Below are 21,293 nucleotides of genomic sequence, written 5' to 3'. Positions count from 1 at the left end.
GTCATACACATCTGGGATGGCATGAGGGTGAGTAAATGATGAGCGAATTTTCATTTTTGGGTGAGCTAACCCTTTAAGGTATGCAGACAAGGTAAAATGTCTAATTGTATGTCAACAATTTTTTTTTATATAAAAATCAAATTTTTGTATATGTAATGGGTGCCAGCTGGTACGGATAGCTGTGCGGTATGTGTAAACCTCACTCCCCTGGCCTCAATAGGCACACTAGCGACTGATGCTAGAGGCTTTAGCCTCCTTGTTAGCGTGCCTACCTCCCATGCCAGCTGACGCGGTTCAAATCCCACTCAGAGCGAGTCGAGCAGGACCGGTTATAGTGGTGCCTTGACCCGGATGGGAGTGAGGTTTATGGGGGTGAGTGTAACGGGAGCCAGCTGGTATGTGATAGCTGTGTGGCATGCGTAAACCTCACTCCACTGGCCTCAAGAGGTGCACTAGCGACTGACGCTAGAGGCTGTAGCCTTTAAGGCCAAAGTATACTTGGCATGTCCGCATTGCTGATCGCTACACACACAGGCCATTGACTAATAAAAGAGTATCAAAAATTAGTTGTAGTGGGCATGCGTCAAACGCGTTCGTATTTGCTCACGGTCAGAAAAGTGTACTCACAAAGGCAACACGTTCGACCAGGCGCGAGCCGATCTGGAATACTTAAAAACAAAGTATACCTGGGCCTTTAGCCTCCTCATTAGCCCGCCTCCCATGCCGGTTCGAATCCCGCTCGGAGCGGATCGAGCAGGACCGGTTACACATACAGCAATTTTTCACTCAACTATGTGTATTTAAAAAGAATAAAAATATGTAACAGAACAAAATATAGACCAAACAAACAACTGACTCATGTTGCAGGGACTCCTCTCCATGTCCTTCACATGCTTTAACTGGATAAGCAGTAGGCTACAACTGAAAAGAAGGATATTTGTTCCTCCTTTGTAGAGCAAACAAAGCCTGTTACAATTAATCAAAGGACAAATAAAGAAATATGCTATAACTTAATAAAGAATAAGACATAAGTGGGTGTGGTCAAATACAGGGAAACATACATAGCTCTACTCTGAATTTATTCATTATATGAACAGAGATGGAGACTGGTTTCTTGTCATTCTAGAATGAATTAATTCGGAATATTAAAGGAGAAATCATAGTTACGTTTCATAACATAAATGAGCACATCTTGCATATTCTAATCTTCCATACTGTAAATGACCCTTAATGCGTCGGTTTTGGATCGTGTGTCATTTCAAATTAGTTATAGCCTACAGTATGACGCATGTCCATGAGGCATGTAGCAGAGGTGCACTGCAGAGAGTTGAGCACACGAGAATACAAAAGACACTTTGCACATAGAGAATGCGCTCCACGTTGACAAATTAGAACAATGCGTCTGCCTCATCTTTAAAAAGCCCATCTAGCGACACGACAACGCTCCCATTATAGAAACAGCATAAACAGCAAGCTAACATTAAAGAAAGCTTATTTGTCATTTATTACTCGTTTCATTCTCCTTTTCATTGAGGGCCTCTAGAGCACAATTCTACAGTACATTAGTATGAAAAAGCTTTACAAAGGGGCGTTCACAGCGAACGCGTTCTTGTGTCCGTCTGCGCTGTTGTTTTATTATGTAAACATGCGCTAGACGGACGTTCATATCCGTTGCGCCACATCCAGCTGTTTTTATCAGCGTTTTTACACAAAAAGAACGTCAATTTTTAAAAGCGCGTCTCGAGACACATGCGTTGCGTCAAGCTTTATAGCGCAAGAACGTGTTCGGTCTGAACGGCCCCCAACGCGTCCTTCTGAAAATCTAAAGCGAACCTTGCGTGATTTTATCATCCCACTATACCCATAGTTCAAATATCTTGCAGACTGGGTTCTTAAGCAATGTGTGGCACTACTTAAGTTATGTATAGTCTATAGTACATTTCTATACAGGTTTCCTCGCAGGGTGTTCAAATAAGCGCTGCGGATGACACCTGTCCGGAGTATCTCCACCAATCTGCGGCAGTGCCCAAACAAAGAGAAATCTCTGCAGGTCGACATATTTGTGAGTAAACACTTGGAAACGGATTAGAGACAGTGACGGTCATTTGGAGCATCGCAGGTGGAGTTTGCGTGTGCAGAACAGTAACTAACGCCCGTCAATCAGGGACTGCGACTGCATTAATACCACCGTGACTCTGAAGCGTGCATAACACGCCGATTCATTATTAATTTCTGTTTTCATTATGCTTAAGCTTTTTAACGTACATCGCTTTATTGTATTTCCTAATTAGCAGCGGTGCAATGTTAGCTTTAATCGCAATGTCAAAGTGCACTTACCCTTTGTTGTTGTTTTTAAAATTCAGAACGCTGTAGTGTTCGCTGATGTGCAGTCAGATCCGCCCTCTCTCGTAGTGCGCCCCTGTGATCGCAGGACAACGCCCCGCCCTTTCTTTCTCTTGACCAATCACAATTCTTGAATATTGTGCAATTTCTCATAGACCCGCTAGTTTCAGCACTAATGCTGTTCCTGGTTCCCCTGACTTGAGCATCCTCTCACTTCATGTGTTCCTTATAGTATTGATGGACAGCAAATAGACACAATGAGAATGTTGATGACAAATGAGAGGCAGTGATTTAGGCCAATCAGTGCATCAGCATATATATGCATATATATATATGAAGGAAGCAAGTTTTCTTCCAGGTACGTGGCTTGAGTCATGCGTCCTTCAAAAAGATGAATCTGCCCGATTCCAGCCTTGCTGAAGCACCCCTAGATCATTACCAATCCTCCACCTGGCTGTCTAATGGTTAGACCGAGACCTACAGAGGCCTACAAGCCACAGTGTCTCGCACCCACTGTGAAATTTGGTAGAGGATCAGGGTTGCTTCAGCAAGGCTGGAAAGGACGCATGAATCAAGACACGTACAAGGTTATCCTGGAAGAAAACTTGCTTCCTTCTGCTCTGAAATGTTCCCCAACTCTGAGGATTGGTTTTTCCAGCAGGAAAATGCTCCTTGCCACACAGACAGGTCAATCAAGGTGTGGATGGAGGAGCACCGGATCAAGACCCTGTCATGGCCAGCCCAATCTCCAGACTGAACCCCATTGAAAACCTCTGGAGTGTGATTAAGAGGAAGATGGATAGTCACAAGCCATCAAACAAAGCCAAGCTGCTTGAATTTTTGCACCAGGAGTGGCATAAAGTCACCCAACAGCAATGTGAAAGACTGGTAGAGAGCATGCCAAGATGCCTGAAAGCTGTGATTGAAAATCAGGGTTATTGCACCAAATATCGATTTCTGAACTCTTCCTAAGTTAAAACATTACTATTGTGTTGTTTAAAAATGAATATGAACTTCAAGGTCTGAAAATGCTGCATCTTTTTTATTATTCTGACCAGTTGTCATTTTTTGCAAATAATGCTCTAAATGACAATATTTTTATTTGGAATTAGGGAGAAATGTTGTCAGTACTTCATAGAATAAAACAAAAATGTATATATATATGTGTGACAAGGAGGAGGGCGGGGCTGGGCCGTGAGGACATACGCCCGGCCCTGAATTGGACTAATCAACCGGTAGGGGGATAAAGACAAGCCGGAGGCGCCAGTTTGAGAGAGAGAGACACATGCGGCCGCTGTGTGTATGTTTATGTTGATTTAAATTCAGTTCTGTCATTAAAGTTATGTTGACTGTTCTGCTGGTTCCTGCCTCCTCCTTGCCCATCTTTGCCCATTGCATTGGTGCCGAAAGGAGGAGGGATGTGCTGTCGCGGAGTACTCGCCGCTGCCATCTGTTAGGGGAGCAGCCGCGTCTTTCTGCCTGGGGACGGAGGGGTTGCTGCCAGCCGCCGAGAGTCAGAGGAACCGCTGTCGTCCGCTGAGAAAAGGGAGGAGCCATTCCATCCACCAGGGGTCGGAGGACTCGCTGCCATCTGCCAGGGGAGGAGCGAGCTGGCGTCCACCAGAGGTCAGAGGAGTGGCTGAGGACCAGGTGACAGCGTGTCCGGGGACCGGTGAGCCAGTTTCTCTCTTTCCTCTCTCTCTCTCTCTGTCGCTCCTGCTTGCCCTTTCCCTCTCCCCTCTCCCCAGGAGGCAGGGTGGACCATCGGCTGGCAGAACAGCGTCTCCCCTCCAGAGATGGGGGGGGGGGGGGAGTAGGCCAGTCCAGATGGCGCCCTGGCCTGAATAGGGTGGGAGAGAGGTGTGACGAGGAGGAGGGCGTGGCTGGGCCGTGAGGGTGCACGGCCGGCGCTGAGTCAACTAATCAGCGTGAGACGCCAGTTCGGGAGAGAGACACAAGCGGTCACAGTGCATGTGTGTCTATGTGTTTATGTTGATTTGAGTTCATTTATAATATTAAAACTTACGTTGACTGCTCAGCTGGTTCCCACCTCCTCCTTGTCCACCTTTACCTGTTACACTGGTGCCGAAACCCGGGAAGGAGGAGAGATGCGCTGTAGCAGAGTCCTCGCGCTGAAGTTTCCCCTGGCGGACGGAGGGGCCAGGAGAGGAGCAGCTGTCGTCCTCCAGAGGCCGGAAGAGTGGCTGAGGACCAGGCAACTGCGTGCCCGGGGACCAGCGAGTGAGTTTTTCTCTCTCTCTCCTCTCTCTCTCTCTCTCTCTCTCTCTCTGTCGCTCTGCCTCGCTCTTTCCCTCTTCCTTCTCCCTCCCCTCGTTTCTCCTAGGGCTCCAGAAAGCCAGGGAAGACCATCCGGCAGGGACGGCTCGAAGGGCAACACCCCCCCCCCCCCCACCAGGAAGGGTGGGGAGTACGTCATGCCGGAGGTTTCCCTGGCCTGAGTCGGGTGATGGAGGAATGTGACGAAGAGGCCAGGCCATGAGGACACACGCCCAGCCCTGAATTGGGCTAATAATCCGGGATGGGGATAAAGACGAGCCGGAGGCGCCAGTTCGAGAGAGAGAGAGAGCCACATGCGACCGCTGTGTGTGTGTGTCCATGTGTTTGTGTTTAAGCTTATGTATGACATTAAAACTTATGTTTACTGTTCAGCCAGTTCCCGCCTCCTCCTTGCCCACCTTACCCAATTACAATATATATATGCTTAATTTAATACCTTTAGGGTTTACAATAAGGGGATTTTTAAATGATAATCTCATATATATATATATACATACTACCAGTCAAAAGTTTTGAAACACTTATTCTTTATTATACATTTTTTTCCTTCACATTTTAGAATAATAGTAAAGTCATCAAAACTATGGGATAACGTAAATGGAACAATGGGAATTATTTTGTGACTAAACAAAATCCAAAATAAATCAAAACTGTGTTATATTTTAGCATCTTCAGAGTAATCACCCTTTGCCTAGAATTTGCAGAAATGTACTCTTGACATTTATTCAACCAGCTTCTTGAGGTATCACCCTGGGATGCTTTTTAAACAGTATTGAGGGAGTTCCCATCTATATGCAGGGCACTTATTGGCTGCTTTTCTTTATTATTTGGTCCAAGTCAACAATTTCAAAAACGTTTTTTTTTTTTTTTAATTAAATTTTAGTTTTAGTTTTATGAGATTATCATTTAAAAATCCCCTTATTTTTAAATCCTAAATGTATTAAATTAAGCACAACCCCTGTTGGAGGATGGAATTCCTCTATTGTGTTGTTTTTCCTGTTCTGAAATATGATTAAGGCCCATAGTGCTAGTTTAAATTGTTAATATCAAATACTCTTAGTACAGCAGTCCCTTTGTTTGTGAGTTGGTGTATCTATTTCTGCTGTTTTCTCTACTAAACCTGTTTCCTTTTAGGAGCTACACTTAAATAAACAGGAATGTCCTTTCCTTATATACTGGTCTTATAGAAACTGTGTTTTACCACTGACAGGCATGTAGGCTTGTTCACTGGCAAATTCTGCACGACATCATTAAATCATTAAAGGCTTTTTTTGTTTAGTTTATTTTTGCTGATTTATAAGAAGAACATTTTTTTTTAACTATTTGTTGTATTATTGCAGGCCTATTGATATTACATCTAGCTCATCTGTTTCTATATTTGTAGCTTTAAGTGTGTAGGTGGGCCTTTTTCTGTTCTTCAAAGCGGGAAGGGCTTGTCTTCATTTTGGCTGAAGTATACCATGTTATAATTTTCTCTTAAATTTGCAAAAATGACTTAGGGATAGTTCACTTAAAAATTTACATTTTGTCATCAATTAGTCACCCAAATGTTGTTCCAAACCTGTATGACTTTACGTGGAGCACAAAAGGAGATTGGAATGGAGATTATGACTGACAGCCTCTGTCACCATTCACTTTTACTGTATGGAAAAAAACAAAAACAAAAACAGTAGTGTCAATATTCTTCAAAATGTCTCTTGTGTTCAAGGGGTTCAATTTACACCTCTAGCTTTATGGTCTAAATCCACAGACATAAATATCAGAGCCTTGAAAAGGGCTTTCATTATTTCTGTTGGTAGCAGCATGCAGATTTGGTGACATTTGGAAAAGAAATAAAAAACAAAACATTCTTTTTGACACCAGAGAAACACAAGGAAAAAAATGAGAGAAGATTTCCGATCTATTTTTGTGAAAGTCAGATCACAAAACGACATAAACTACAATAAACATTTGAATTATCTAATTAATTTATTCATGGTGAATATGATCCAAGTTCATAGGTGATAAAATCTACACAAAAATCTATTTATAGTAAGCTAACAATAAATATTCCTACACAAATTTGCAATAAATTATTACACTTTATAATACAATTTAGCATTCCAAGCTATTCTCTTTCTACATACCAGATTCCCTATTTATTTCTAGTATGTTTCCTACAGAATGTGTTTGGTATGGACCAGTGCCAACTGATAACATATTATATTATATATGTATTTTCTACCCTAACTGCACTGGTGATGTAGATTTTGAACATTAATTATGATCCAAATGGATTTTCTGAATTTTAAATTTTCAAAATCCCATTCTACACATTTGACCCTTTGGTTAAACTGATGATTATATATATATATATATATATATATATATATATATATATATATATATATATATATATATATATATATATATATATTAAGAGTGATAATCTATTCTGTTGGGAAATTCTCTGCAGTGGATGGCCTGAAAGATACAGTACTAACACATGCTTTCAGTCATATAGTGGCATATTATTCATCAGGTATCATTCGTCCCTTGATTCACTCACTCTGAGGTACTTTAGCTACCAGAGATGAGCCTGGGGTTCTGCCACCTGAGATAAAGGTTCCATATGACAAACTCAGTGACTAACAAATCACACTCTGATTGACCTTTCCAGTGTATTGCTATGTCTGAGTCCTTTTCTCAAACAGACAATTATTATTATAATAATTCCAAACAAACAAAACTGCATTTTAAGAAAACTGATATGCTAATACAAAACATTACATTTACACTTCAAAATAAATTGTTCATGTAAGAGCAAATTAATACTTTCATAAAATAATATGTTTTCAGTGAGAGGCAGGTAAGAACAATGAGTATCGCTAGACCAGCCAACACAAATTTACCAGCCTACAGGGACATTAATGATGCCTCTTCCTGTGACTTTCTGAGGTAAATGATATGAACCTGAAGTAGGAGTTCTTCAAAACGTCCTGCAATAATTCTGATCTATGGCGATCCCTCTGTTTGTATGCATTGTTTTCCACTGAGATGCTAAAACAAAAGTTTCACTCTTGACAGCCAGGATCAGAGCCATGTCTTTTTTGGATTGAGGACTCATCATCTACCTGATGTTGCACTGGCAATGATAGGCGTCTTTGACACTCAGGGGACTCCATGTCTAACCTCTGTCCAGCTAAATTTTCAATAGACTCTGCATCCATAAAATTATAATTTGCTTGATCAGCCATGACTGCTGGATGGCAATCAGTGTGTGCTGTAAGACCATCAGAGAGGTTTGCAGCTATGTGGCCTATACTATTTGTCCATCTCCTTGTATAAGCCCCAGAAAGATTCTGGTTAAAAGCCTGACTCTCAGAGAAGGGCTGTGAGGAACATTCCAGGAGCTGAAGCTCCATCGCCCCTGACAGACTTTCTTTTGACTTTTTGGGACTGTCAGCAAAGTCCTGGGGATCCAGTATCTGGGGAAAAACAAAGAGGCTTGATTAAAGATTGTGATATTTTCACAGTTAATCACCGTTATGTTTTCAAGGACTCTTATTTTGAAATAGTTTTTTAAGTTTTCCCCCGAACTACGTTTCCCATGATTCTCTGCCCTCATCACAGCCATGTGTTCCCCATCTTTGTTCATCACCCTAGTTTGTATAAATACCCTTTAGTTTCTATCATGATTGGTCAGTTCTTGAATGTATGTTGTATATCTATTGGTTCCTGAATATCTGTCAGTTTACTTGTATGTTAATGTATAGTCTAGAATTTATTTGGTTCTTTGTGTTCTCCTTGTTGTTTAATATCTTCAACATTACCTTCATTAAAAGCCTGTGAACAGATCCTTGCCTCTCATCTCTACTACACAATCGTGACAGATACAGAGTGCCTGTAACTTGAGATTAAATGCAAACTGACCCCTTTTCGACGGACAGAGTGCCGGAGCAGGTGCCCAATATGGAACCAATTCGACAATGACACGTACATACAGTTGACGGACTTGGCATTCCTATGTGTGTTGTGTTGCAAAATAAAATTATTTTATTTACAAATATCAACATGTGATTTTTTAAATTTTTTCTTTTACTTCGGACCATTGCATCAAAAGCAGATTGTGATTGTATAATACATTAGATAGGTAAAGTTTTTTTAAACAAACTTTGATTATGGCTTTACAAGCCTTATCTGACAGTTTAAACTAGTTTTAGAAGTTTGATGGTTACACAGACATTACAGTAAGACAAAAGCTAATTAGTTAGCTAGCTAGATAGACAGGCCGTCAGCCAGAATGTGAGACAGACTGACAGACAGACAGATAGATAGATAGACATTGTGTGTAATACCTCAAACAAAATGGCTGGCGTTTCTATCTCTAAAGGGTTGACAGGCTGGACCAATTTCTTGCCTGGTTTGGGTGCATTTGGAGATGTTTCTAGAGGGGATGTCACAGAGCTGTAGGCCGGTGGGACCAGCACCATCTGCCTCTGAAGCAACTGCATTATGGCCCCGATGTCCGTTGACATACGCTTCTCTAGTCTTTGGAAAACAAGTCAACAAACACAGCTCAAACATATATATATATATATATAAGGACTACAGGCCCAGAGACCAAGAAAAAGGACACAAGATTACATATGTATCTCACCGATGGAGCTGCCTCTGCAACAGTTCCAGTCTGTTCTCTACTTCAGCGCAATGCCGATGGGTGACATTGTGCAGGACAGTATTGGATTGAACTGAAGATGAGGGGAAGGACATGCTGTGACTGGGTACTTCCTGGTACTGATGACCATGATTCTCCCCCCACAAACTGAAGATTTTAGAGACCCCTGAAAGAGCTCCTAATTTAAGATAAGGCTGAAGTTATCTAAAAATTATCCATGCACTGCACATACAGTATATGATAACTAATGCAAATGTACTGTATAATTCAACTAAACATAAATGTTAGTCTCTTGTGAATTTTTGCAGCTATCTGAGCTAATACATAATGCATGAGAGACCTAAATTAGAAACTACTAAGTCAATAGGAAAGAGATTTAGTGACAATTAATAATATAAGAATTCTACCTGAGAGTGCATTGAATGAGTTACTGGTTTTGTGGTCATTGCTGAAGCTAGTGATATGGCTCCGAGAGCAGTTCTCTAATGCACTGGGCTGTCTGGTCTCTTCATCGTCATCACTGCTGGACTGGGAGGAAAAAATGTCTGAGTCCCGATGAGCAGCTTGTCTGTCCTCATGCTGTTTGCTGATTGAATTATGTGATCGGAGATTCATTATTTTGGGTTTGTCTTCTGGCCTCTCTTTGCTATCTGCTGATAAAAAGAAGACTGCAGTAGTGCTTAGTAAAGACTGCAAGTCTTAGTCTCCCTACTGTTTTTAGCTGATATAAGATAGTCTAGCTGGTCTCACAGTCTGGCCAGCTGACCAGTGGCAAAAAGTCTTCTAAAACCAGCAAACATTCCAGCCTGGCCAGACTGGGAGACCAGCAAACCATCTTCACTGTTTTTGTTTTGTTTGCTGCTTAGCTTTTTTCTTTTTTTTTTTTTGTCATTTTTTTTTTTTTTTGCAGGGTTATCATAACATATATTCCACATACAAACTGTGAAAAATTCTCATCAATACAACTGTGAATCAAGAGAAAACAAGTCAGCAAGTCACAACAGTTTACTTACTCCATTCCTAATTCCTAATAGTTTTCTTCATGAAATACTAGTAAACAAAATACAGAAAATATCATACATCTCTTACCTTGTGGCATGGGATTCCTCTCATTCTTGGAATGGAAGAACAGCTTTGTTCTGTGTGGGTGACGCTCAATACAGCCATGGTCAGAATCATCAGGATCACTACTCATTGACCCAGACTTAGTGTTGGTCTGTTGAGGAGATTCATTCATAATGATATATAAAAGAGCTCTGTATTATAATGTATATCTATTATTAAAGGGATAGTTTACCCAAAAATCTTAATTCTCTCATTATTTACTCACCCTCATGATATCCCAGGTGTTTATGACATTCTTTCTTCACCAGAACACATTTAAAGAAAAATAGAAAAATATATCTTAGCTCAGTAGATCTTTAAAATAGAAGTGAATGGAGATTTCTCTGTTGAAGCTCCAAAAAACCACAGACAGTCAGCATAAATTTCATCAGTATGAATCCAGTGGTTAAATTAATGTCTTCTAAAGTGACATGATTGCTTCTGGTGCGAAAAAAGATAAATATTTAAGTACTTCTTAACTATGTACAGTATAATCCAACGCTTCACTAGAGGGTGGAGTCCAAGCGGTCTCTCCTATGACTCTTCGTGTTGCCATGGATACAGCTGTAATCTCACGTTCTCCACTCGGTTGAGACATCCAGGATGAGCACACAAACACACCATTGTGAGTAAAGAAACAGATCAATACATACCTAATAGGGATGTTAATGAGTGATCGAAAATCGATTAATTGTAGTTAATTATTTGATCGATTAAGCTTATCGATTAATTAATTTCAGGGTAAATGTGTTCTGAAATCAAGCCAGCAGACGATGATAAGGCTGTCTATACATTCACCTGCCGCTAGAGGGCACTTGCAGGCTTCATGTCATTAACCGGTTCACAGAAGAAGCACAGATACCATATGAAGTGGCTCAATGTAAACAGTGGCTGTGTCTCGTTTCGAAGGCTGCATGCTAGGTAGGATGTGTCCTTTGAAGGCTGCAGTATACCGAGCGTCCTCCTTTAAACAAGTCTCGTTTAAACGAGATGGCGTACGTAGGTCAAACCGAAACGTAACGTAACATGGTTGCTATGACAGTACACCACTCTTTAACAAGCACGAGCGCTTTGAGTGAGAAGGGAACAAAGTCCCTCTGGAAGGGAATGTATGAGGTACATTTTAGGGGAGTTATAATGATGTAAAGAGAAAAGAAAATAGATTTTACAGGTGTACTTTTAGTCTAATACTTTATTTTAATTATATATTAATATAATTATACATATCATATACTCTGCACCCATCTAGTGAGGTACTTCAACTTGGGAATTAAAATTCCTTGCGTTTGAACATCATATTTACGGTCAAATTGGTGTATTTTTTTTTAGACACTGCCCACGAAGGATACACCTCATGTATCCTCCGAATTCCCGTGAAAGAAGGTCGCATTCAAAGGCTGCATTCGAAGTGTCCTACTCGCTTTTCTGAAACAAGACAGCCTCGATGAAGTATACGGCCGACAAATGCGACCTTCGGAGGACGCATCCTTCCAAACGAGAGACAGCCACAGAAGGAGCGGTTCTCTTTAAATGAACATTAAAGTTTTCTGCACACACCGTGATAGTGTGAGATGACAACAAGCACTGTTAATCTTCTTGTTTCATCCCAAACTACAATTACGTCAGCGATCACCAGGAAAGCACAAAGGTACATTCAGCTGACATCTCACAATAGTCACCTTAGAAACAGTATGTTAAGTACTATGTTTCTGCAGCATGTTATGATTTGACTTAATTTCAAAAAATAAAAAAATAAGTCCAAAGGTCCGAAATGTTCCACGATCCACAACGTGAAGTTTTAATTAACTAAAATATGCATAAGTGATATATATTGTATACAAGTTATTTTTCAGTAGCCTAATTCATTAACAGTAATTAAAAAAATTAACAAATTCATACACAGCCTAACTGTATTAAAATACACTGAACTAAGAATATTTTAAGAGGAAAATTCCAATACTTGCATTCCTTAAGTGTATTAATGTAAATTATATTTAAAAAATATGCTACATGCACATATTATTTGGAGTCCTCCATATGTGTTTTGCGATATTAACGTTAATGATTAATCGATTAATTGATCGTTAATTTCGACAATGATCGATTATGAATGTCTGAAAATTGACATCCCTAATACCTAAACCAAAACCAACTAAGCTACGGTAAAGCGTTCCTCCGTGACGCACGTGTGTCAGTTCTCGCATGTTTCAAATGCCAATGTGATTACTTCACACGTGCATACCGCTGCTTACTGGAAGCATGATTTTTGATTTAAAAAAAGTACTTCAACATTTATCTTTTTCACACCAAAAGCGATTGTGTCACTTTAGAAGACAATTTAACAGCTGGTGTCGTATTATTGATGTTTATGTTGACTGTCTTTGAGTTTTGGAGCTTCAAATGAGAAATCTCCATTCACTTGATTTTAAGGACCTAATGAGTTAAGATATTTTTCTTCAAATGTGTTCTGGTGAAGAAAGAAAGCCATAAACACCTGTGATATCATGAGGGTGAGTAGATAATAATGAGAGAAATTTAATTTTTGGGTGAACTATCCCTTTAAGTTACAGAGAGATGCTATCTTACATCTCTCAAGTTGAAGGTGATCTCCAGGTTGCCCCAGAAGTAGTCGGAGAACTCTGGATACATGTCCAGGACCTCCAGCATATCCTCTCTGTGGATTTTATGTAGGTCACAGTAAGTCAGTGCTCTCACATCAGAACTTGACTTTCCAGGACGTGCATATAAGTTAATTGGCTCTCCAAATACATCATTCTTGCCTGTAAAATCAACCAAGGGAATCAGACACATTTTTGATTAATTATTGACCATATGTTTTAAAAGGCAGAAAATCAATGCTTATGGAGTTCTGTCATCTTTTACTCACCCTCATGTTGTTCCAAACCTGTACGACTTTCTCCATTATAACACTAAATAAGATGTAATATAGTTTTAGTCACCCTTCACTTTCATTGCATCTCCCCCCCCCCGAGCATGCCATTCTTCTTAACATCTCCTTTTGTGTTCCACCGAAGAAAGAATGTCAAATGGGTTTGGAACAACATGAGGGTGAGTAAATTATGAGATACATTTTTTTTTGTGGGATGACGACTATCACTTTAAAAGTTATAAAATAGTTTCTATCAACAGCAGATGGCGCCACGTACTCTGTGTGTCATAATGCAAGATGTTACAGAAAATAGCCAAATGGTCACTAGATGGAGCAACAATAACAGTTTTCTAATTTGACGTCTCAAACATGAACTTTGAGAACAAGAAATGTTGCACTTTGAAAAATAATGAATACACAAGGAAAGAATGTTATCAATTTCATCTGTCTTTGTTCTACATTATATTTCCAGTAAATGTGTGACCATAACACTCTTCCTTTACCTAAAATGGCCACAACCACGTCTCCCTTTAAAATCTCGATGGAGCCACGAGAAATGAAGTAAAGTGCTGAAATCACATCGCCTGCATGGACCAAAGTGTCTCCTGGTGGGGCATGTGTGGTTTTGAACTTCATAGCCAAAGCTCGTAAACAGCCTTTAGTGGAACCCTTGAAAGCTTTACAGTTCTGTAGCAAGGAACGGTTCAGATGCAAACAGATGTCTGCCTGCAGGCATTCTGGGAACCCCTTAAGCACCTGCAGTGAGAATAAGCAACCACATGATAATGTAATAAATTATTCCACATAATATAATGTGTGCACGCAAGAATAAACAGTGTGAAGAGTGGAAAAAATAGAGTGCACCCAGGTGTGCACTTTAGGAATGTTCTGTGGCTTTGTGACTCACAGCATTCATATCAATGCCATTAGTGTAGGACCAAGCATGCTGAAAATACTCCTCCAGTTTTTGCCTGAGTGGGTTGGGGATCTGGTGGAAACGGATGAACTCTCGAACCCGCAACATTTGAGTGTGGTATCGGGCTGTGCCAGAGTACAGCCTCTGGATAATGGCTGACACGTTTCCAAAGATACTAGCATACATCAGAGCTGTGAAGAAGTTTGAGAAGAGAAAAACAAGATTTTCTTTTAGAGCAAAGTGTTGTATCCCACACAGATCGATTAGAGAAAAATATATCTGCTTACTCTTTAAACTTTTTAATGGGAAGGGACTAGTTTTCTGACTATGGCCACATCCACACATATCTGTTTTTAAGTTTGCTAACGTCATCTTTTTCCAGAGTATGTGGACATTATCGATGGAGGTAAATGCAGTTCCAGTGTGGATGAGAGGTGTAAATGTATCAAAATCAGTGCGTTTGCAAACAAAAACGTATTAGTGTGAATGAGGCCTATGTCATGTTTAATGAGCATATTAAGTGGACAATCAGTTTAGCGTTATTCGTTCTTTATTAGTGGGGCTTATTGATATTCCAAAAACTCTCCAGCCATACACTCTGAAGTCAAATCCAAACCTTTGAAAAATGGGTACATATTTGCTTTATTGGAAATCGAAAAGCTCTGCTCTACACTGAAAAGACCATCTTAGACCAGTAGGCCTATAAAATTCCATACATTTCCTTGGCTGGTTTATGCTGGTTTAGTACTGGTCTAGCTGGTGGATCAGCATAGTCATGTTGTTCACCAGTAAAACATACATTAAAGGAATATTCCGGGTTCAATACAAGTGAAGTTTAATCGACAGCATTTCTGGCATAATATTAATTACCACAAAAAATAATTTCGATTCGTCCATCTTTTTCTTTAAAAAAAAAAAAAAAAAGAGAAGAAAAAATCAATGTAAAAGTGAGGCACTTACAATGTGTAAATGGGGCCAATTTTTGGAGGGTTTAAAGGCAGAAATATACTGTAAAACTTATAATTTTGTAAAAGCACTAACATTAACTCTTCTGTTAAAACTCATGTATCATTTGAGCTGTAAAGTTGTTTAAATTGTTGTTTTAGGCAATGTAGTTGTAAAATTGGATATAACTTTACACAGAAAAGGTTAGTAAGCAATTTTATCACACTAAAATCACATTAACACGCTAATTGTTTACGTCTTGTGGCTATAATTTTGAAACAGTGAGTATTTTAACATTTATCGATTGGCCCCATTCGTTTCCATTGTAAGTGCCTCACTGTAACCTAGGTTTTTTCTTTTTTTTTTTTTTTTGAGAAAAGGATGGACAAATTGAAATTAATTTTTGTGGTAGTCAACATTATGCCACAAATGCTGTCAATTGAGCTTAACTTTTATTGAACCTGGAATATTCCTTTAACTTGTGAAGCTGGTAGACCAACTTGGTCTTTCTGATGAAGCTAGTTAAGAAGCCTGATGGGGGTTATTAAAGGTCATTATACTGTATATAGTTACATACATTCTCAAAGCATGTATGGCAGAGGTACTCAATTAAAGTTTCAAGAGGTCTGGTCTCTACATTTCCTTCCCAGCAAAGGTTCGGATAATAACATGTAGCTTACATGGTGTCATTAGTTATATGGCTAGGAAATTATGTATATTTTTTTGAATAGTTTTTATAACTTGCCACACTGGCAACAATAGTACTTTGTAAAAAAAAAAAAAAAATAAAATAAAAAAATAAAAAAAAAGAAGAAAAAAAATCCTAAACAGTCAAAATAGTCTCTTCAAAACTGGCAGGGATGAGGACATTGGGGGCCCAGAGACAGCCAAATTAATGGGGTCTGAGAGATATTTTTTACCAAAAGATTAAAATATTTCATCAAGACTTCATCAGTCGAGGGCACTTGGATACGAATATTAAAAGATAAGATCAACAGTTTATTTTGAAGCTGAATGACAGCAGTCTAGCTTTTGTGTTGAAACATTTTTGCATTCAGAATCTATGCCCATGTGGGACATAGGAGGCCTTTTGACAGATAAAATAATACTGTTGGTTCAGGGGTATCCCCTGAGAGAAAATTTATAAAAATGTAAAAGTCTGAATGGACAATTTTTATATTTTCCTTAAAGTGAGAATCTACTAACAAACAAACAAACAATTTACATAACAACAGTGAAGCATTAAATAGCTGTTTTCTTAATTTAAGTATAAATAGGCTTTCCTTGCCATCATGCCATGATGACATCTCTGATTAATTTTTACAAAATTAGAACAAAAATCTGTTTGTTTATTATGAAAGGCTCCTAACATGCTGATTAATAAAGCTTAGTTTAGACAGTAAAAATGTTATAGTCTAAAGGCAGCACATAAACTTGTCCTGACACAAACCTGCCTTAGCTGAATTGTCTGAATCACATACCAGACAGATGAAGATAGTTTCACTTTGCTTAATTTTTGTTTTATGCAGTGTGTTTAAGCGAAAGATGCCAGTATCTATAATGGTGTCTCCGCTACTGTTGTTAAAATAACTGCACCTACAACTCTGTAAATCAGGCTTTATGCAGCGCCTCATGTCTATAGCAGGGAGAGAAATGTTTATCTCTAGCGCTGAACGCTATTTATTCCCACTCCGTGCACCTATACACATATGCTTACAAGAATGTAACCATATATTCAGATTTGGGGGGGGGGGGCCCAACTGTAATAATTTAATAATCAACCATAGAAAAACCCCATATCAGTATACCACTATTCTGAATTTTGGAGGGACATGTCCCCCTCAATGTCAATGTGGTTAAGGCCCTGCTTACATAATCACTTAGCCAGGTGTCAGATAACTAGCACAAAGATTCAGAGCTCGGTCTGGATTTAATTGTCCTTCGGTATGGATCAGGACCGGAGTCTGCCTATTAAATACCCCTGATGTATGGCATTTAAAGCTATTGACAATTGAGTAAACACTAACATCCAATAAGCATGACACAGATGGAGAAGATCTTCTCGGAGTTGGTGTTTGGGGAGATGTTTCCAAAGCCCACACTGGTGAGGCTACTGAAGGTGAAGTAGAGGGCAGTGACATATTTGTCTTTAATAGAAGGTCCTGATCCAGGTATTGTCACATTATATGGTTTCCCCAGCTGATCACCCAAAGAGTCCAGCCAACCAATTCGAGACGGGCCACTCCTCTCCACGTTCCCAATCGCATACCAGATGCATGCCAGCCAATGGGCGATTAACGCAAAGGTACACATGAGCAGAAAGAGCACTGCAGCTCCATACTCAGAGTACCGATCAAGTTTGCGTGCCACACGCACCAATCGCAGCAGTCGAGCAGTCTTCAGTAGCCCAATCAGAGTCGTTGTCTGTCAATACATGAAAACAATGAGATACAACTGCAGAAGCAGGAGATAATTCTGCCCTGCAAAGACAATACGCAGTAACAACACATTGAAAAAATTGAGTTATGACCATAATCAGGTCTCTTAGATTGTGATCTGTAATGTGAAAAATGGGTTTGGCTCAACCATGGCTCAACCATGCTCAGATTCAAAGAAGACTGTTTTATAAACCACATTTGGCTTGACAATCAAAAAACTTTCAAACCATTTTTCTCAGTTACACTCTTGCCTTAGATACTGAGTTTTGGCTTTGTAGGGCAGAAAGGTTTGATACAGCTAATAACAGTACACTGAAAAAGAGGTATCCTGCCATTTTTACCTCAAGTATCTATTTCAACTAGATCTAACTATCTAAAAGTTACTTTCGTTGGTGTAACCTAAATTGTCAGGTTGATTTGGTCACATTAAATAACATTTTTTACTTGAATAAAACCATTCATTTTTGGATTTCTGACAAAACATTTTTACGGTGTACAATACTAACAGCATACTGAAAGTTTACATTACCCATTAGCTCACTCACCTCTTCTCCGGAGCGGTAAATGAGCAAGTCAAAGGGAATGGCAGCCACCATGTCAATGAGGAACCAGCCTTTAAAATAGTGGACAGCTATGCGGCCGGGCTGACTGACCACTTCATCATTGCTGTTTACATAGGTTGTACGAAAGTTAATCACAATGTCCACTACAAACATGATATCCACAATGAGGTCCACCACGTTAAGTGGACTGCAGGAGTAGCCACAGTCCTGCATGGCAGCCTCCTCCTCATCGCTGAGCAGGAACGCTGCTGAATAAGGTGTGAAGATTGCAGTATAGATGACCAGCAACAAGATGACCCAGTCCCAAACTGCCTTGAAGGGGCTGTAGTGTAAGATGGTCCATTTGTGGATGCGGGAAGCCTGGAGTTTATATTCAGGAAGGACATCTGCACCCAGAGACAGTACCTGAGGAAGAAATATAGTCTGCATTATAATGCTGGCATTGAAGATCAGACATACATATCAGTACACTTGCATAACCAGTTGCAAAACAGCATATGCAGTTTGAGTGAAATAATGCACATGCATTTCAGAATATCTTAGTATTTGGTGTGTCAACCTTTTGCTTTATTTGCTGCAACATGGCTAGTCACAAATTAGATTATTGATTGGTGACCTAGGAAAAAGTGCACAATCTTAAATATTTCGTATTAAATTTATTTCCCCTTCTGTCACTCACTCGACGTTGTGTCGATGTAGTGACACAAGGGGTCACCCTTGGGAGCCCCAAACACCTCTAATTTTTGAGAAAAGGCCAATGAGAATTGGCGAGTGGAATTTGCATGCCACTCCCCCGGACATACGGGTATAAAAGGAGCTGGCTCGTAACCACTCATTCAGATTTTTTCTTCGGAGCCAAGCGGTTGTGTGTCAGCGAGCTGAATTCCACTGCCTGTCCATTCACCTCAGATAGAAGCGTATGCTGTTGGATATATGGCACATTCCAGCGGCTTTCTCTCCTTCTGCACGCTTAGTGGTTAGTGCATGCGGTTGTTATCTCTCTGCCTCCGACGGCTCACGTGTCTGGGCCGCGCTCACACTGAGGCTGCATTTGTGGATGGTTCGTGTTCTCATTGCGAGAACATGACCATGGCAATGTTGCAGTCGTGGCTTTCCTTCCTCCGAGGGAAAGCCATTCCAGCCGCCCCCCGCACTGCGCCTTCTACCTACGGGTAAGAGGCCGGCCCGGCTGGCGCTGGAGGCGATTTGGGGATTTCAATGGCCGTGGTCTCGCCGGGTAATTCCCCGCGGACATCCCGTTCCCCAGCACGCTCGTCTGCCTCCGTCGAGTTCCGAGATGAGACCAGCTCGCCTCACGGCCAGCCTAACATCTCTCTCGGGGCTTGTGAGCAGGATGAGTCCTTGATCGCTGCGTCGGAGAGCGCACTGGCGATGTCGGATGCCGAGGACTCGACTGGGCTGCCACCTTCGGGTCTGCCCGCCCAGTCTGAGGCCAACGCAGAGCTGACTGCCATGCTAGCCCGGGCTGCCGCGAGTGTCAGGTTGGACTGGAACTCTCCATCCTGGGCTCAGGGCGCTGCTCACAGCCACGGTCCCTTCTTCCCGGAAGTGCACGACGAGTTGACGAGGTCCTGGAGGGCACCTTTTTCTGCCTGAAATCGACTTCCCAGCTTGTCCGCTCTCACTACCCTCGACAGCGGGGTGGCCCATGGGTATGCGGAGATCCCTCAGGTGGATAAAGCAGTTGTGTTACATCTCTACCTGCAAAACACCGCCACCTGGCGGGATCGTCCGGCGCTCCCCTCCAGGGCCTGTAGGACTAAGTCGTCTCTGGCTACTAAAGCCTACAGTGCCACTGGACAGGCCGCCTCCACCCTGCATGCCATGGCCCTCCTGCAAGTACACCAGGCCAAGGCACTGAAAGAGCTGCACGTGGGTAGTCTTGATCCCGATGTGATGCAGGAGCTGCGCTCGGCGACCGACCGACGAAGGTCACGGCGCGAGCATTCGGGCAGGTAATGTCCACCTTGGCTGAATCTGGTCGAGATGAGGGATGCCGAAAAAGCTCGCTTTCTCAACGCTCCCATCTCCCAGACACCGTCAAGGACTTTGCCCAGCAGTTTTTGGCAGACTGAGGCGATACGGCACATCTTGCCCCTGCGGCGGTGAAAGCCCAGGTGGCTCTGCCACAGCCCGAACCCAGTTCTTGGCCCCAGTGTAGAGCCCCCCGCAGGAAGCTGACACCCCCCCATCTCACAACCAGGCGCAAGGACCTGGAAGGCTCCTAAGCGCCCCTGAGACAGACGACCCAGGGAGGGAGATGTCCGCTGCTACCATGGAGCTGGTATCCAGACCACTCCATCCCCCGGTGGAGGGCCGGGAGGTAAATCTTGTGTTCCCTTTTGTTTTGTGTTCACCGCACCCCAAACGGGCTGCGGTACCCACATTTTCAAAAAAAAGAGCGGTTTCCTCACTCCTTGGGTCACACGGTCGGTGTTTACGACCGCCGTTATCACAGCAACCGGACACTGAGCACCTGCGACTTGGACGTCGCGAACGTGGGCCCCCCGCCTTCAAGCGCCCGACCGCACCACTCTCACACCCATGGCCAGGCAGTTGTGACGAGTTACGAGGACGGGCAAAAAGTCCCTCCTCCCCGTTGCAGACCCCCCCACGTCGGGTACATGGAGCAAGGTAAGTGCTTCGAGGGCCCCCTCAGCACAGCCATGAGTTCGAGACGAAGCAAGGCTCCTCAATGTGGTGTCCCCTGCTCCCCCCGCCCACAGGTACATTAGACGTGATTGTCCCCTTGTGCAAACGTACTGGCCCACTCAGACTTGGTTCTCGGATCTCACGCTCCTCACAACAGCCCCTCTCTGGCAGATTCCCCTGAGGAAGGACCTGGACAGGGCACCATCTGGCACCCGTGCCCAGAACTCTGGAACCTCCACGTCTGGCCCTTGGATGGGACGCGGAAGACCTAAGTGGCCAACCACCAGCAGTGGTAGACACGATCACTCAGTCTCCCCCTACGAGGCAGCTTTATGCCCTGAAGTGCCGTTTTTGTGTGAGTTGGTGTTCTTCCCGAGGTGAAGACACCCAGAGATGCGCAGTCGGGTCAGTGCTTTTCTTCCTGCAGGAGAGGCTGGAGGGGCGGCTGTCCCCCTTCACCCTGAAG

The 21,293-nt window shown here is 41.9% G+C and overlaps 2 protein-coding genes across 10 annotated transcripts in view; both read right to left on the bottom strand.

Annotated features, from left to right (window-relative positions):
• map4l (microtubule associated protein 4 like) overlaps window positions 1-2,424 on the bottom strand; it is a 50,565-nt gene extending 48,141 nt beyond the window's left edge. For all 8 annotated transcript variants that reach the window (XM_051696786.1, XM_051696788.1, XM_051696789.1 and 5 more), the window contains exon 1: window positions 2,338-2,424. The gene's annotated coding sequence lies outside the window, so the exon portion shown is untranslated. The remainder of the gene's footprint in view (window positions 1-2,337) is intronic.
• Window positions 2,425-7,080: 4,656 nt separating this feature from the next.
• Window positions 7,081-21,293, bottom strand: part of LOC127440293 (potassium voltage-gated channel subfamily H member 6-like) — a 61,487-nt gene continuing 47,274 nt past the window's right edge. Inside the window, exons 6-15 of one of the 2 annotated variants that reach the window (XM_051696784.1) lie at window positions 18,137-18,559; window positions 17,181-17,577; window positions 14,200-14,399; window positions 13,796-14,048; window positions 12,989-13,182; window positions 10,388-10,514; window positions 9,706-9,951; window positions 9,281-9,476; window positions 8,979-9,171; window positions 7,081-8,108 (exon numbers count right to left, since the gene is read on the bottom strand). In XM_051696784.1, the coding sequence (XP_051552744.1) occupies window positions 7,695-8,108; window positions 8,979-9,171; window positions 9,281-9,476; window positions 9,706-9,951; window positions 10,388-10,514; window positions 12,989-13,182; window positions 13,796-14,048; window positions 14,200-14,399; window positions 17,181-17,577; window positions 18,137-18,559 (2,643 nt within the window). In that variant the 3' untranslated portion in view covers window positions 7,081-7,694. The remainder of the gene's footprint in view (window positions 8,109-8,978; window positions 9,172-9,280; window positions 9,477-9,705; window positions 9,952-10,387; window positions 10,515-12,988; window positions 13,183-13,795; window positions 14,049-14,199; window positions 14,400-17,180; window positions 17,578-18,136; window positions 18,560-21,293) is intronic. The other variant, XM_051696785.1, reaches the window with a different exon arrangement.

Source organism: Myxocyprinus asiaticus, chromosome 5, assembly GCF_019703515.2.
Source record: "Myxocyprinus asiaticus isolate MX2 ecotype Aquarium Trade chromosome 5, UBuf_Myxa_2, whole genome shotgun sequence".
Classification (NCBI taxonomy): Eukaryota; Metazoa; Chordata; class Actinopteri; order Cypriniformes; family Catostomidae; genus Myxocyprinus; species Myxocyprinus asiaticus.
The sequence above is the reverse complement of the archived record's forward strand: the minus strand, read 5'-3'. Positions and strand labels throughout refer to the sequence as shown.